The sequence below is a fragment of the Pleurodeles waltl genome, chromosome 6 (genome assembly GCF_031143425.1).
Source record: "Pleurodeles waltl isolate 20211129_DDA chromosome 6, aPleWal1.hap1.20221129, whole genome shotgun sequence".
Classification (NCBI taxonomy): domain Eukaryota; kingdom Metazoa; phylum Chordata; class Amphibia; order Caudata; family Salamandridae; genus Pleurodeles; species Pleurodeles waltl.
The window spans coordinates 945,606,001-945,621,153 of record NC_090445.1 but is presented as its reverse complement, the minus strand read 5'-3'; the positions used below and the strand labels follow the sequence as shown (position 1 = coordinate 945,621,153).

The 15,153-nt window shown below is 44.4% G+C and overlaps 1 protein-coding gene across 2 annotated transcripts in view; it reads left to right on the top strand.

The window, feature by feature from the left end:
- The window catches only part of CFAP46 (cilia and flagella associated protein 46), a 1,580,346-nt gene that overhangs the window by 1,016,338 nt on the left and 548,855 nt on the right, over positions 1-15,153 (top strand). For both annotated transcript variants that reach the window (XM_069239769.1, XM_069239768.1), the window contains exon 50: positions 1,443-1,624. In XM_069239769.1, the coding sequence (XP_069095870.1) occupies positions 1,443-1,624 (182 nt within the window). The remainder of the gene's footprint in view (positions 1-1,442; positions 1,625-15,153) is intronic.

Genomic DNA, 15,153 nt, shown 5'->3' with positions numbered 1-15,153 from the left:
AGGACAAGCAAGAATCACTGAAGAAGAAATATAGAGAAGAAGCTGGAGCAAAGTCTAGAGTCTTGAAAGGTTTGACAGACAGGCCTACTGCTATTATAAAGGGTTAGTACACACTAACCTGAAGGAAAAGTAGTTAGCCTTGCCTAGTACTTCTACAGGAGTTCGGGGACGGCAGGCGGGTTGGTGTAAAAAGTTAGAGGAGGTGGAATCATAGCTCCTGAAGGGAGACAGTGGTAGCGTTGCAGAAGTCAGGATCACAATCATCCTGAAGGCTTGGAAGACTAGAGCGTTGAGAGTTTCTGTCCTGCTCAGGAGATGAGTGCAGGGATGAGGCTTGCGCTGGGCAGGAATGCAGGAAGATCCGGGGGACTCAGGAGGAGAGTGCAGGTACATTGTTTGCGCATGGTGGGTACAGGTACGAGGCCAAGCCTGATGCAGATTTCAAGGGGTTATTCATACAGGAAGCCAAGAGTGTTCCAGAAAGGCATGTGTCCCATGTGGCAACATGCAACATTCCAATGAACCTGGAGAAAATCATGTGTTACATACAACAGAAATGAGACCTAGCAAGTAGCAGGTTCAAACGGTAACTGAAAACAATAAAATGTTCCACGGAGCCTCGTGTGCATGATGGTACAATCCATTGGTTCACAGTGGCCCTTGGAGGGGAGGAGGTAGGGAATTTGACCCAAATTTGTCAGATCAAAGGGGACGAAAATCACCACTAGTCTCCAGGAAGCTTAAAATTGATGCATAGCTTGGAAGGCTGACCCATCCTGGCGCAGGCCATACCCCCTCACCATATCACTAAATGTATTTTGGCCCCTTTGGGGTGGCATATTATTTTAATCAATAATCTGCTACATCTAAACTGAAGTACTTTACGCTTAACATGACAAACACTGAGGCAGCTCATGGATGGTAGTTGGTGAACAAGAAGCTGAACATCACCTCTGAATCTTATATAGGATCTGCGTCATTAGATATTTTTAATTTTCTTTTCTGAGTTTAGGAGTAATGATGCACTTAAACTCATATCTTATTCCCAAATTTTCATTTCTGCTTTTGGGGTGATAGCATGTTGCTCTAAATTTCACCTGTGGTCTCAAATTATGGAGTAATGTCAGTCCTGCAGCCAAAGCTGTACATTAGTGCATAATAAATAAAAATGATCTACGTTAGTAAAACTGTCAAACTCTTGTAGATGATTAATGTATCCCTGAAATGTGCACATTGATCAGTGATTTCGTGCAATAAACGCTGCTGACATTTTCCTGTGGAGGTATTTACATTATGATTCTGTTGAAGATGTATCATTGTTAGATAATGGATTGCTTACATAAGCATATGGAAAGGCTCAATAGACATAACATGTGTTGTACATAACTACATGCCTTTTAGTTGTTTTCAAGTATGTGATGTGTGTTTTCTTGTTGTATTAGTGAAATCCAAGGTTGCCCGTTGTGCGGTGGATTCTAACCTTCTTGTGGATTTGTTGGAAAAAATGCAACAGTACAAACAGGAAGTAATGCAGGATCTCCTAAAAAGACAATATCAGAAAAGTATCAGTACTAAAGAGGCTGGATTTGAGAAAATGCAAGCCGTGAGCCAGAATGGCTTATTGGTAATATTTAAATATATTTTGCTACAAATTATATGTTTAGATCTCACTTGAAAGTGCATTGTTTTCCAAAATACCTTTAAAGGCTTGACATTACATCGTAATTGAAAGTTATGTAGCACTGTATATTTTAATGTGTTCTTTATTTGTTTCTTCACAGCGCAAATTCCAAATGATTGCACTTGTTTAAAATATTATTTAATAACTGGATTTTGTTTCTTGTCTTCAACATTTAATTGTATATTTGGCCAAATCAGACTTTAATATAAATAAAAGCAGCATATTAAAATAAAAAGTACGAGTGTAAAACAACTGTGTAAATCGGGCAAGAGACGATTGATAAATCAAAAGAATTGTCACTTATTAAGACACTGCAAGTCATATTTAGAGATGTCACTCCTACGTATCCCAAGCGCAAAAAAATATATATACCTCCCACAGGACCCTTTCAGTTACCATAACTCCCCCCCCCTCCCAATTGCCGGGGCACAGCTGTGCTGAAGGTAAAGAAGAGGGTCCACGTGGCCCCCCCCTCCTGGAACCATTAATGGCCCTGGGGATCCACCACCCCCAAGGGCCGGCTCCTGCTATGCCCACCCATACCTGAGTGGGGAGACATGCAGCCCCCTCCCCGGGTCAATTTTGGCTCAGGGACCCTATCCCCCGTGGCCTGAAACATTTTGTTAGGAGAGGCTGTACATGGCCCCCATACCCGAGCCAAATTTGCCCGAGGACCCCATTCCCCCGGGGCCCAACCCTTAAATTATTCAGGAGGGAGCAAACAGCCCCCCACCTTTGGCCAATTTCAGCCCAGGGACCCCATCTCCCGGAGTATGGCCTTAATTAAAGGGAGGGGCCCACAGTCCCCCTCCTAGGCCAGTACTGGCCCAGAGGACAACATCACAGAGGGCCCACATAGTAACTAAATGGGGAGAGGGGCATGCAGCCCCCCAGGATGCTTTTGGCCCTGGGGACCCCATATGTTGGGGCCCAGCCTTATTCTTAAAGGAGAGGGAGCCATGCATCTCCCCTCCCCAGGCCAATATTGGCCCCTGGGACCTCTTTCCTTGGGGCCTGGCCATACACTAAAGGGGGGGGACATGCAGCCCCCCTTCCTGGTCCCTAGCTGACGATATGGAGGAGAGTGCAGGCTGTGCCAAAATGAAGAGCACAATTACTGACTCCTCCTCATGATTGACATTCCCAATAGGAGCATCCAGAGCCCACAAGTGAGCTGGCAACATGGTTGTGTCAAAAAGTAGAAAGGACCATAACCTAAGGGACATGCTTCCCAGAACCTCTGCTCCAGCTACCAAAGAAAGTCCACCACCTCAAAAGTCTGCAGTGACGAAGGAAACCATGGAGAATGCGACACCACTCACTAGGGCATTCATGTATTCCCTCTTTAACACATTGCACATTGGGCACCCACCTGCTGACCGTGAAGCAAGACCTCACGCTGGAATTAAAGGCTGTACAGCAGCAAGTGAGGGCCATAGTGGACAGGGTCTTCACTCTAGAAGACAACAAGAATGCTTGAGGGAAAGGCGCTTGAACACCTTCAACAAGATATATTATGGCTTCAGGAGCATCAACTCGACCTGCAGGCCCACACGGACAACTTGGAGAATCGCTCTTGCCGAAATATCGGAATCAGAGGACTAACAGAGGGCACAGAGGGCAAACATATCCTCGAATATGTGGCAACCCTGTTCCAAAAGATCCTAGTGAAGGGGAAAGGAGGTCATCCAGATTGATAGAATCCACGGAGTGGGGTGCACTGTAGGCAGTAACACAAGGCCACCAGATATTCTAGCCTGCGATCACAACTTCCAGCTAAAAGAAAAATTCCCAGGAAAGCAAGGCACACCCACCCACTCTTCTTTCAGGGTCGCAAACTGACTTTGTATCAAGACCTTTCTGCGATCACCCTACAACAGCGCAGGTACTTCAGGCCGATAACAGACCACTATCGGAGCAATATAGTCTCCTGTAGGTGAGGTCACCAGACGGCCTCAACTTTAACTGGGATGGCTAGCTGCACCAAGTCAGATACTTGCCTGAGACTCTCCAGATACTGGTCCTCCCAATAAAGATGCTCACAAGGCGTCCAGAAGAGAGTGTACCACACCTTGCCCAGCCGCCCTTATCAGTGGCATTGACCTTGCATCGCTGGGGTGGGCTAAGGCCAAACCCTCAGGAGATTACAGAGGAACTTCAAGCTGTTCTAGGTGAACTATCCAACTGAATGGGCTTCCACATGCCAGACCCCACCAGATGATCACACGCAGAAGACAGCAGATCCAGCAGTAGTCTCGTCAACACTCCTGCCCCCAGTAAGGCAAGCAGTGAGTGGGGGAGTGGGTGGAGAAGAAGGGACACACACGATGTGGGCGTGCAACACCCTGATCTGGGCAACACTTTCTGGACATGTTCAACTTCTTACCATCAAGGATGGACTTGAGCATGTGGAGAGACGCATTTAGGCCCAACCTACAGGCTCTTGGCACACCCTTAAGTCACCAGGGGGCATGCAGGATACAGCTGGGTTCCTTCACATTCAGATTTTGATGTTAATGTGGTAATCCTCAATATGAAGGGCCTGAACCACCCAACCAAGAGAGCGGTGGTGCTAATACTCCTTTTGCCAAAAGGCAGGTCTAGGTTGAATTCACAATGGTTTAGCAACCAATATCTTTCCTCTGGGATAGCTATCTTACTTTCCTGAAAGATTCGATGGGAGGTGGTGGGCAAAATTGCTGAAATTAAGGGCATACTGCTGGAATATCGCCTCAGGTTGAGCCCCAAACACTTCACCATAGTAACCCTATATGCTTCGAATGATCACCAGGAGCACTTCCCCACCGGGGCCTTGCCCGAGATACTTCTATCTTTGGACCCAGCGATCCTGGTTGGTGGCAATTTTAATTTAGTGATTGACAATAACCTGGACAGATCAGGCCAATGCTTTGGCCAAACTGAGGCCAACTCATCTAACTGCTTTGTCTGGCTGAGGGAATGTGGCTTGGCAGACATCTGGCACCTTCAGCACCCACAACACAGAGATTACACCTTTTTGTCAACTGCCCAGAAAAGATATGTGAGAATAGACCACTTCTTAAGCACACCAGATGCTCAGGCCCTAATCCAGATTGGCCCACATAGCTCCCATGACACAATTAGACCGCTCTCCACTCTCCATAACCCTCAGGATGCCAAGGGACCAGGAACAACAAAGGGTGTGGAGATTGTGGGATAGAATTACACAGCATGAGGAGGGCATTAAGACTTTCAACGCTCCCTCACTAATTATTTTCAAATCAATGCTACGGAGGTGATGCGGTGGCCTCGCTGTGGGAGACACCAAAAGTGGTTATAAGGGGAGAGGTCATAGTGTTATTTGCAAATGACATCTTGACCAGGTGGGAGAAATCACAGGAATAAGAGGAGGTGGTGCGAGAACTGGCGGCAGTCCTCAAACGCATTGGGGCCGTGAGTCTGGCGCAAACCAGATGCGGCACTGGAACTACTGAAAAGATTCAACTTAGATACAGCGGAATACAGCCTCCTTTGACCTAGACATAAATATTACATAGGTGCCAACAAATGTGGCAAACTACTGGCTCATAGACTCCGCAGTAAGATGAACAACAACTGAATTCACACTATCTTGGACGAGAGTGAGAGGGAGGTTCCGGTGGATGCAGAGGTGGTTTCTGTGTTCAGGAATGTTTAATCACACCCTCTACCCATCACAGGACTTGGATGGCAGGGCTATCCTCACATATTTGGGTGGAGCAAAGGTGACCAAACTCACTCATCTTCAAACTGACAGCTTGGGGAAACCTGTTAGGGATAGACAAGATCATATCCGGTATTGCTAAGATGAAGCCCTATAAATCCCCAGTTCCAGGCGGTTATAGACCACTTTTCTACAAGACCTTACGTCGCACACTGGCCCCTTTCCTCACCAAGCTATTCATCACCTTCGCCAAGAGTGGCTCCCTGACCAGCTCCATGCTGGAGGCCTCCTCCTAGAATAGACTGCTATGCAACTCCTGTAGACCCATTGCATTGCCAAATTTAGACACACAACTTTTCACCAGCATCCTAGTGACCAGACTGCACCCTGCATGCAAAACTTAATAGGCCCAGACCAGTCTGACTTCACTCCAAAAAGAAACTGCACGGACAGCACCAAGAGCATATTTCACATAATAGACAAAATGTAGCAGTCCAGAAAGGAGTCACTACTACTTGCTATTTGAACTTCGGCAAGGCCCTGAAGCTGGTTGGATTGTTCAACCAATTCTTTTGATGGATATCATGCAACTGTGGTTCCCCCAGGGCAGCAGTGCAGGTGAATGGGGTGTCCTCAAGCTTCTTCCCTGTCCAAAGAGGGAAGATACAGGGTTTCCCTATATCACCACTTCAGTTTGCCCTGTACATGGAACCCCTAGCCCAACGCATCTGTACTAATGTGAATATCACTGATGAGCAGTTTGGCTCAGACACCCATACTATCAGTCTGTACACTGATAATCTGATAGTGGCGCTGAAGGACTTGACTACCTCCCTATCTGCTCTTATTATCCAAGCTACAAAATTTTGGGGAGATCTTGTGGCTTAATATTACCCTACTGAAATCCCAGGTAATCAACCTTACAATCCTTTGCTTCAAGAGCAACTCAGTGGCCTCTGTCCGAAAGCATGGGCTAAGATTTCTATCCCCCACCTGGGGATTCAAGTAGCCTCCATCACCACAGAAATAGCCAGCATCAACTACTGAGGTCTCATTTAACAAGTGAAATCAGACCTTTCCTCTTGGCACCTTTATGGGCTTTCTTGGCTAGGAAAACTCACAATCATAAAAATTACAACGCTGCCCAGAGCACTATTTGTGTTTCAAACACTCCTGCCATCTCCCCCACACAGTGCCTTGAAGATACTACAAACTGAAATCAGTTGGTTTGTATGGGAGGGTAGAAGGCCCTGTGTGGTGCACAGCCAGTCGATTATACTTAGTAGAGAACAGGGCCTAGGCATTCCTAACATTCCCCAATGCTACCAAGCAAAACAACTTTGTTACATGGTGAAGAGGGGCCAGATCGCATCAGAAAAGCATTGGTGCCTTATGGATCAGGTGGCGGTGGGCTCACATCTGGAGGATCCTTTAGCTGCCATGTAGATATAGACCATTGGGCCTGTTTTCTTCCCCATAACACAGGTGACTATCGCAATATTCACATAGAGCCAGAGCAAAGGGGGTTAACCTCATTCTCACCCCGAGGGCTCCCAACTTTGGCAACCCAGTCTTTAACCCCTGGTCTCCAAGCCGACTGATTTCATCAATGGCAGTCGGTAAGATGCAAGAGTAGGGAACCTCCTTGACAAAGCAGGAATCATTCTATTCGAAGAGCTGCAAACTGAACATGGATTACCCAAGTGTGAACGGAATGTATGCATTATTTACAGATCAGACATTAAGTGGTGCATCCCTCATCAAGCTATGCACGCGGACGCTTACTTAATTTTTCTGAAGGACAAAGAAAGCCACTTGAGGACAGAGCTGTATACCTGCTGTCCCACCTACCCTCCTCACTGAGAAACAACTGAGACAAAAGTGATGGGAGGCATAGCTCAGAGCTGGAGAGAGAGCTCACACACCAAGAATGGGAGAGTATCTTCTTTAGGGCTAGGAATACTGTTCGCAGTGCTGCTCGCACAGAGACAGTGGTGAAAATCACCACATATTGGTACTGGACCACAGCTAGGGTGCAGAAATGCACCCTGAGCTCAGCAAAAAATACTGGAGGAGCTGTGAGGGTATCAGAGATCTGATGCACCTTTTCTGGAATTTCCCAAAGCTGGTACTGGGAGAAAATTATAGATTACGTAGATGACTTCTATAACATGCAGATCAACCAGCTCCCATTATATGTACTATTAGGCCTACCAAGTCTGCTAACTTACCCGCTGAAGTCTGAGAGGACTACAAATGACACTGGCTCTGGGGACAATCCTTTCCCGATGGGACTCAGACAGGGTCCTGGTTTTCACTGCATGGGTGCACAAAATTTGGTACTTAGTAAGCTTGGAAAGACTGTCATTCTCCCTAGTACACAACCAGATTGCGTATTAAGATATCTGGACACTTATTATTGCTCTTGTGTCATTCAAATTCAAATGAATTCACCTGTCCTAACTACCTTAAGATGCTACATTTGATCCCCTGGCAAGGAGATGCGCTAGCCATATCCACTTATTATAGAGTTGCTGCTAGGTTGATGGAGATAGAAGGACCATTATTTTTAGGATCCCCTTAGACTGGCTGGGTGCATAGTCACATTAGTATCTGTAATGAGGACAAGGGGAGTGGGAGAAGGGTGTGGTGAGCTTTGTTATGAGTTACACTTTAATTGCGCGTCAGTGCTGCCAGCCTTCGGATTGTAGGTAAAAAAAGCTGTGTACTTACCTGTGTATTTCTGTTTACAATTCTAATAATCTCAATAAAACCAAACTGTTACATGGGGTTGGGTGTTGAGGGAAAATCTGTACCATGTGTTCAGTAAACACTAAATCTGAAGCAGAACACACTAGTGGAATTCCCTCCACAGTTGTATCTATATCCTGTAGGAATTTACATCTGCTGATTCATCATTAGCACTTACTTAATCAATTAGAGGATTTTCTGTTATCAGCTAATTCTGAATTAGGCCATATATTTATTTTAGTTCTTCACTTTATCTTCAAGAAATAGAATTACTAGTTGCGTTGGACAGTACTCAACCATATGTAACAAAGTATCAAACATATGAGATCCAGGCAAAGGGTTCAGTAATTTACACCTGAGCTCAACCCTTGGTAGCTATCGCACAGAGCAGACAGGCTTAACCCAGAGAATATGTGTAAAGCATTTAGAATTTGAATTTTTAAAGCACATAAAACCAAACAGGCATTGATGCGCTGTCTCCGACAAGATCATCTGAAGAGGGGGGAGGAGGGGGAGGTATCAAGCTACAGCCTTAGAGTTGCGACAATAACCACGTTTTCACATGAACACAGAATAAGAATTCAGGCTTACAATATATTCAGGAAGAGTGTTCCAGAGCCTGGCTGCTGCCCCCTAGAAAGTTCACTCATCCCATCTAGTTTTCTGGAACTTGGGAACAGTACATTTTCTCCACCTTGCCTCAACAGTCTACTAGGAGCATAGCAGTGGATAGGGGTCCTAAGATAACAGGAGCCTTGCTGGTGAAGAGCCCAATAGACCAAATAAAGGGCTTTAAAGATCACCTGCACCCTCAATGGAAGCCATAGGAGTGTTTGCAAACTCGCCCCTACCAGGAGATGTTTTGGAAGGCCCAGGACCAAATGAGCAGACACATTTTGGAAGACCTGAAGCTTGTTTAGTGAATATTGGTTGGCATATTAAATACAGGGCATTACAGTAGTCACAACAAGATGTAGTAAGCGCAATGACCACCGGAACCCTTAATTCCCTGTGAAGAAAGGGAAAGGTCTTCTTCAATCTCTTAATGATCCAAAAGCAGGAGCTCACAGTTCTATTGACATGGGAGCCAAATGTCAAAGTGTTATCAAGATTTTATGCGGCGACCACTGGAAAGGGTAACAGATCGCATGTTTCAGGCCACCAACAATCAGTCCAGACCTAATTCTGTGCCCCAAAGACCTCAATCTCTCTTCTTGATGTTCATTTTGAGCCAGTTCTCCCTCATTCAAATACTGAATTAAGCCATGCAGAACCCGAACATGTCCGCCACTCCTGACTAGGGGTCAGAGATAGAAGCAACAATTTGGATGTCTTCTGTAAAGGATGACACAAGGAACCCAAAGGAATGCACCAGTTTAGCCAAAGGCGCCACTGAGAGATTGAAAAGGTGGGACTGAGGGAGGACCCTTTCCAGACTCCATAGAGAAGCTGAAAAGAGTTATCCTTGAAGTCCCCGCAGCTCACAGTTTAGGTGCTATTCAGCAAAAATTACTCTAGAAGGTTTTATGCAGTGTCCCTCAGTCCAGTCTGCCACAACCTTTGCACCAGCAGAGATGGAGATATGCTGCCAAAAGGTTTCAGATAGGTCAAGCATAACCAGAATAACCACGCGTCCCTTATCCACTTGGCAGCGAATAGTCAGCCACCACAATTAATGGCGATTCTGTGCTGTGGTTACTCCTAAAGCCATTCTGAGAAGGGTCCAAGAGCTCATGGTCAGTAAAAAACTGAGCTAATTCTTGATTGATATGTTTCTCAAGGAGTTTAGCTGAAGTGGGCAGCAGGGAAATCGGGCGAAGATTTTTTCAAATCTTCAGGGTCCCTAATCGGCTTCTTTTTAAGGAGGATGACAATCGCCTCTTTCCAGCACAGAGGGTACACTCCTGATTCCAGGACCTGAGAATAAACATTGTCCAGAAATGCAGTAACTAAATCTGGAGCCAGTTGTAACACCCTGTGCAGACAAGGGTTTCAATTTTTTGCCACTGAAATGAGAGAGAACTTAGGCAATTTCCCATTAGTCGTCTGCCCAGTGGGATCAAATTCCATAGATGAAGAATTGGTCTTGCCCTTTACTCCTGAAATTCTGAGAAGATCTTCATAATCTTGTCCCTAAATAAATGTGGCCTTGCTGTTGCAGGAATCTTGAGATTTCTCCAATGCCTGTTGGACTGGAGAAGACGTAAGAACTCTCACTGTCTTAAACAGATCCTTTGGTACATTAATGTCAGATGAGAGATAAATATGTTGATTTAGCCTCTTTAATGGCACTTTTATATTTTCAAATCATCTCTTTAAGTTCATTTTTCTCTTCCTAATTAAGTACCATTCTCCACCTCTGTTCCTTAATCCGACTATACCCTTGGAGGCCTTTAAGTCCCTCTGAGAACCATGGGGCAGATACTTTACTGCTACGGTTGATTTTGCTTTTGGTAGGAGCTACCACATCGATAGCTGACGGCACCCATTTATTAAAATTGTCTGCTGTGGGTCCCTGACCCACTTGGGTCTATTATCTGGGATTTACTAAGGGCTTCTATTAGCTCTTTACCAGACCTTTAGCTCCACTTTCTACAGGTGGTGAATTTGCCTTGTGTACCCTTCTCCACCATTTCCCTGTACACCCAAAATATCACTGCCTAATGATCAGTCCAGCTTAGAGGAAAATAATCTTCCACTGCTTTGATCTTTTGTTGCTTTAGAAAGTAAGGCAACAGGTTGAGTCTCTACTTCGTTGTAATGGTAAAGTGAAGGTTTTATTGTCCTATATTTTACTGGTGATTCCTTGCTGGGTGAAAGTGACTCCTTATGACTCAGATCTGGCTAAACCAATCTAAACTAACTTTTATCTAATATTTCCAGCTCACATACATCCACACCTTTTGGGGAGATTTTATATGTGTAGACCTTCCTTAAGCCCCTTGTTTTACCTCGTTCCCCTGTCTAGACAAACTCCTTTGTGAGCCATTTGATGTTTGGAGTGTCCGACAGAGTGAGAGGTGGCATTTTGCCCTGCAAAGGATTGCATCTCCAATCATAGGCACAGAACCCTGCAGTTGAGTTCTTAGAGGATTTGGGAGGTTATATTAGCTTGTGCAGGTTGCAAGACTATAAATAGCCATTTGGTGGACTGCACACAGAGAGGGTCTGCAGGAGGTAGGATGATTGATGGTGCTTGAGCAGCATCCGAAGTGCTATGAGCACCATATTGCTCTGGGGAACCTGCTTGATATGGGTCCACTGACAAGGTTTCTTTCAGAACAGCCTGTGTGTAACTGGCTGTGCTCTGGGTTCCTGTACTATCCATTTCATTAGAGATGGATGGTGCAGCAGGTGTTTGAACCCCCAGAATCTGGAGCAGCCCTAATGGGTAGAAAAGTGAAAGTTGCTTTTGTTTATGTATTTTGAATAATTGAATTATTTTGAAAATGAATAACGTAGAAAAATAATGCACGTTTGAAATTGTGATCTTGGAGAATGGCCACCAGTATTCACGAAATGTACAAATTGATGATTAATACTAATGAAATATTGAATAATGAATTAGATTAATGTAGTAATATGTCATCTTAAGGGTTATGAAGTATGCTCTGACTATTAATTTTAGGTCTTAACTTAGCGAGTGTCTTGGCCTAGTTGCCAGGCCTCCTGCAGAAGCTGTATTTCTTAGCGGTCAATAGAAATAGTAAACCAACTGTGAAATGTTAATTTTTTTATTAAAAATGCTTAGCAGAAGCTTTCCATGAGAACCAACTAACGGGAGACAGTGTCCTTAAAATTGATGTGTAATGTGTGTGAGATTTACTTTCCCAGGACGCGAACCATCAAGACACTGACTGGATACGAAGATGCAACAATTTGTTACCTGACAAGCAGGATGATGAGGACATCATAAAGTGAACCAATCAACTTTGTGTGAAGAGCGAAATATTAGAATTCATAGATTGGGTATAGAAATATTATTGGGTAGTGTATAACCGTACGATTAATTGACCAATAGGAAATTAGGGGATAGTTTGGGTGACTTTGATATAATATAACAACGTGACAGAGGGAACTTAGACAGACGATGAGACCAGAGATCTAGAGTGATTTTGGGTGAAGAAGAGATTTGAGATTCTGTCATGGGGCTCATACTCTCTGACTGAGAGTCTGATGCTTTGCTGATCGATTGATGACGATGAGACAGGTGATCTAGAGTGATTTTGGAAGAAGAAGAGATTTGAGATTCTGTCATTGGGCTCACACTCTCTGACTGAGAGTCTGATGCTTTGCTGATCTATTTATGACCTGAGGATGAAGATTAATTCTGCTTACTGACCCATACTGTGGATAGGTAGATATGACAATGTGACTGAAATGCATTTTCATACCTTTTCTTTCTAGGTACCAACTGCGCCTTCTTAATAGTTTTCCTTAGCTAGATGTTTTCTAAATTTGTGTTCTAAATTGTTTTGCATGAAGTTCAACATGCTGATGCTAATCTGTGTTAGTTGAGGCTATTCACATGACGACTAACAAATTGCAGGGACAAATGTTTGACGAACTATTGCGCTGAAATTCTATGTATCATATATCACTATTGCAGTTGCCTTTGCTATTGATCTGCACCGTTGCCTTAGAATTTGTTGTGATTTAAGCCTTGATTAGATTGCGTTTCTTTCGTCGTTTTGGTCAACCAGTGTTGTTCTTATATGTGTTTCAATTGATCTTGAGATTAATCTACATGATTTTAGCATTATTAATATAAGGGAAATAAATACAAAAGGTGTGGTTATTCATGGCTGAAAAGTCATGGTGTGTGACAAATATTGACTCCATTGATTATTTATTTGACTAATGGTGTAATGATTATTGTTGCTGTTCTGGTGCTTTGATAAGAACATCTTAAACGAGTCAAAAGGTTCATCGACCTATACGCGTCCCCTTGTAAGTTTACTTATTAAGGACTGACGTGCTAACAGTTATGGTTGCAGACTGATGGTTTGTCTCTATGAGAGGCTTGCCATAGGTGTCCAGAACGGAGTGACAGGTATTAACAGTTGTGGTAAGAGACTGATGGCAGGTGTCCATATTTATGGTAATAGTTTAAAGATTGATCCATTTGAGAGTTCACTACTATTGAGATTTAGATTTTATTTTTCAAAGATGACATTTGTGGAGAAAATGATGTTCCCTCAAGCCAAGAAATGATTTTCCCAGATCCTGGATCTTGCTAGTGGTGTTGGGTATGTTCCTGGCGTTCTAGTGATAGAGAGATAGATTGCGCTTGCACAGCTTATGCAAACCGCAGGTGAACTGTGATGTATGTGAGACTTTTAGGGAGTTTGTGTACTGCAAGTGAAGTTTTAGTAGGAGTGTGCGTACTCCGCAGTAGGGAAGTCGTGGAACTTCACATGTGTGTGGCACTTTGTGCTAAAAAAAAATTGTCAACATGGTTGTTGATTTACGGACCCTGCATGGTCTAAGACTCCGGAGTATATTGAAAAGTGTATGAGACACTTGGTTATATGTTGTAATCTGTCTGCTTTAGTAGGTTGATTGGGCGTGGTCAACAAGTCAGTGTGTGAGTTAAAGTGGGTGAGAGGAAATTGCGACTGAGATTTGGCGAGTCCTATGTGCACAAGGACAGACCCATTGATCAGTTGAGAGTAAAATTTGCAGGTTGAATTTTGCTTTCAAATCTGGGAGACCGAGAAAGAGGAATAGCTGCATGCGCAAAAGGGTCATCCGTGAAAATCCGTAAGGTTTCTGAAGCGATTATGTTACCTTCCTGTAGTAAACCAGCAGATTTGTTTTTTGGTTAGTGCTCACAATATTTAGCATTAGTTTTTTGTGAATTGGGGTTTAGAAGGATGAGCCGCAAGACTTTTTCAGCCCCAGTCTGTGTGTGTGTGACGTATTTCGAGCCACGCTGGGATAGATTGGTCAGTGAGAAGGGTCGGGCACAGATTAGCAGCCGTCCATGAGAGGCAATTGGTTGAGAACGTGGGTGAAAGGAATTTTGGGAGTAAAAGTCATTTCCTGATTTGATTTTGAATACATAAAAGTACAAAAGTTGAAGTTTTTCAAGGCATTGAAGAGTGCCCTAAAGGGAGATACGTACATTTGAGCGAATGTAGGGGAGCCTACACCACCAGAGGCTACACCGGCTTACATTGTAATGGAGGAGCGAGGTGTCGCGCCATGTCTTTGGCAAAAGCAATGGTGCAAGTTGACAGAGAAAAATGGGAGCTTAGCGTTTCCTGAGAATGGGATGTTCAATTTGAGGATTTTGGAGCAATTGCGGATGGCGGTATATGCATCGAAGCCCGTTCCGAAACCAGCACAGTTTGAGGCATTAGCAGTTTGGGAGCTGGTAGCTAGACAGCAACAGCAAATAAAATTTGAGAGAAGAATAAGAAGGGTAGAAAAGACTTTAGCGGAGGCTAAATGGGATTGGGAGCAGAAAGGGTGGGGAGGATGAGACGGAAGGAAAGAAAGCAACTAGAAAAACTAATATTAGCTCATCTGATATTAAGGAAGCTAGAAGGTTTTCCATAGTTGAGGAGAAATCAGATGCTGTGGCTCTTGTTACGCAGATATTGAGAGATCAACCACCACCGTATGTGGTGCATGAGAGTGGTCCGAGTACTAGTGCTGATCCAACTGCCACGGCACAGGTGATTGGAACAATGAGTCCGGTACAGGTTAAAGCCAACCAGACACAGCGTGGGGTGCAAGGTAGTCCTAATTTGCTGATTACTCCAGTAGTTCAGACACAGATGCAGCCGCCACCGATACAGAGAAGTTATCCTGACGTGCCTATTTTAGAGATGACTTAGAACTTAGTGGGGCCAACGGAGCAAGTGGTTCGGGGACCTATGCTGTTTCAGACTGAGCCGAAGCTGATATTGTTGCCCCAAGTGCAGCCGCAGGGGATGCTGAGATTTACGCCAATGACAAGAACACAGTCGGACTTGCCTCCGGTTATGAATCAGAGTATGGGAGTTAGTCTCCCCCAGGGTACGGGTGCCAG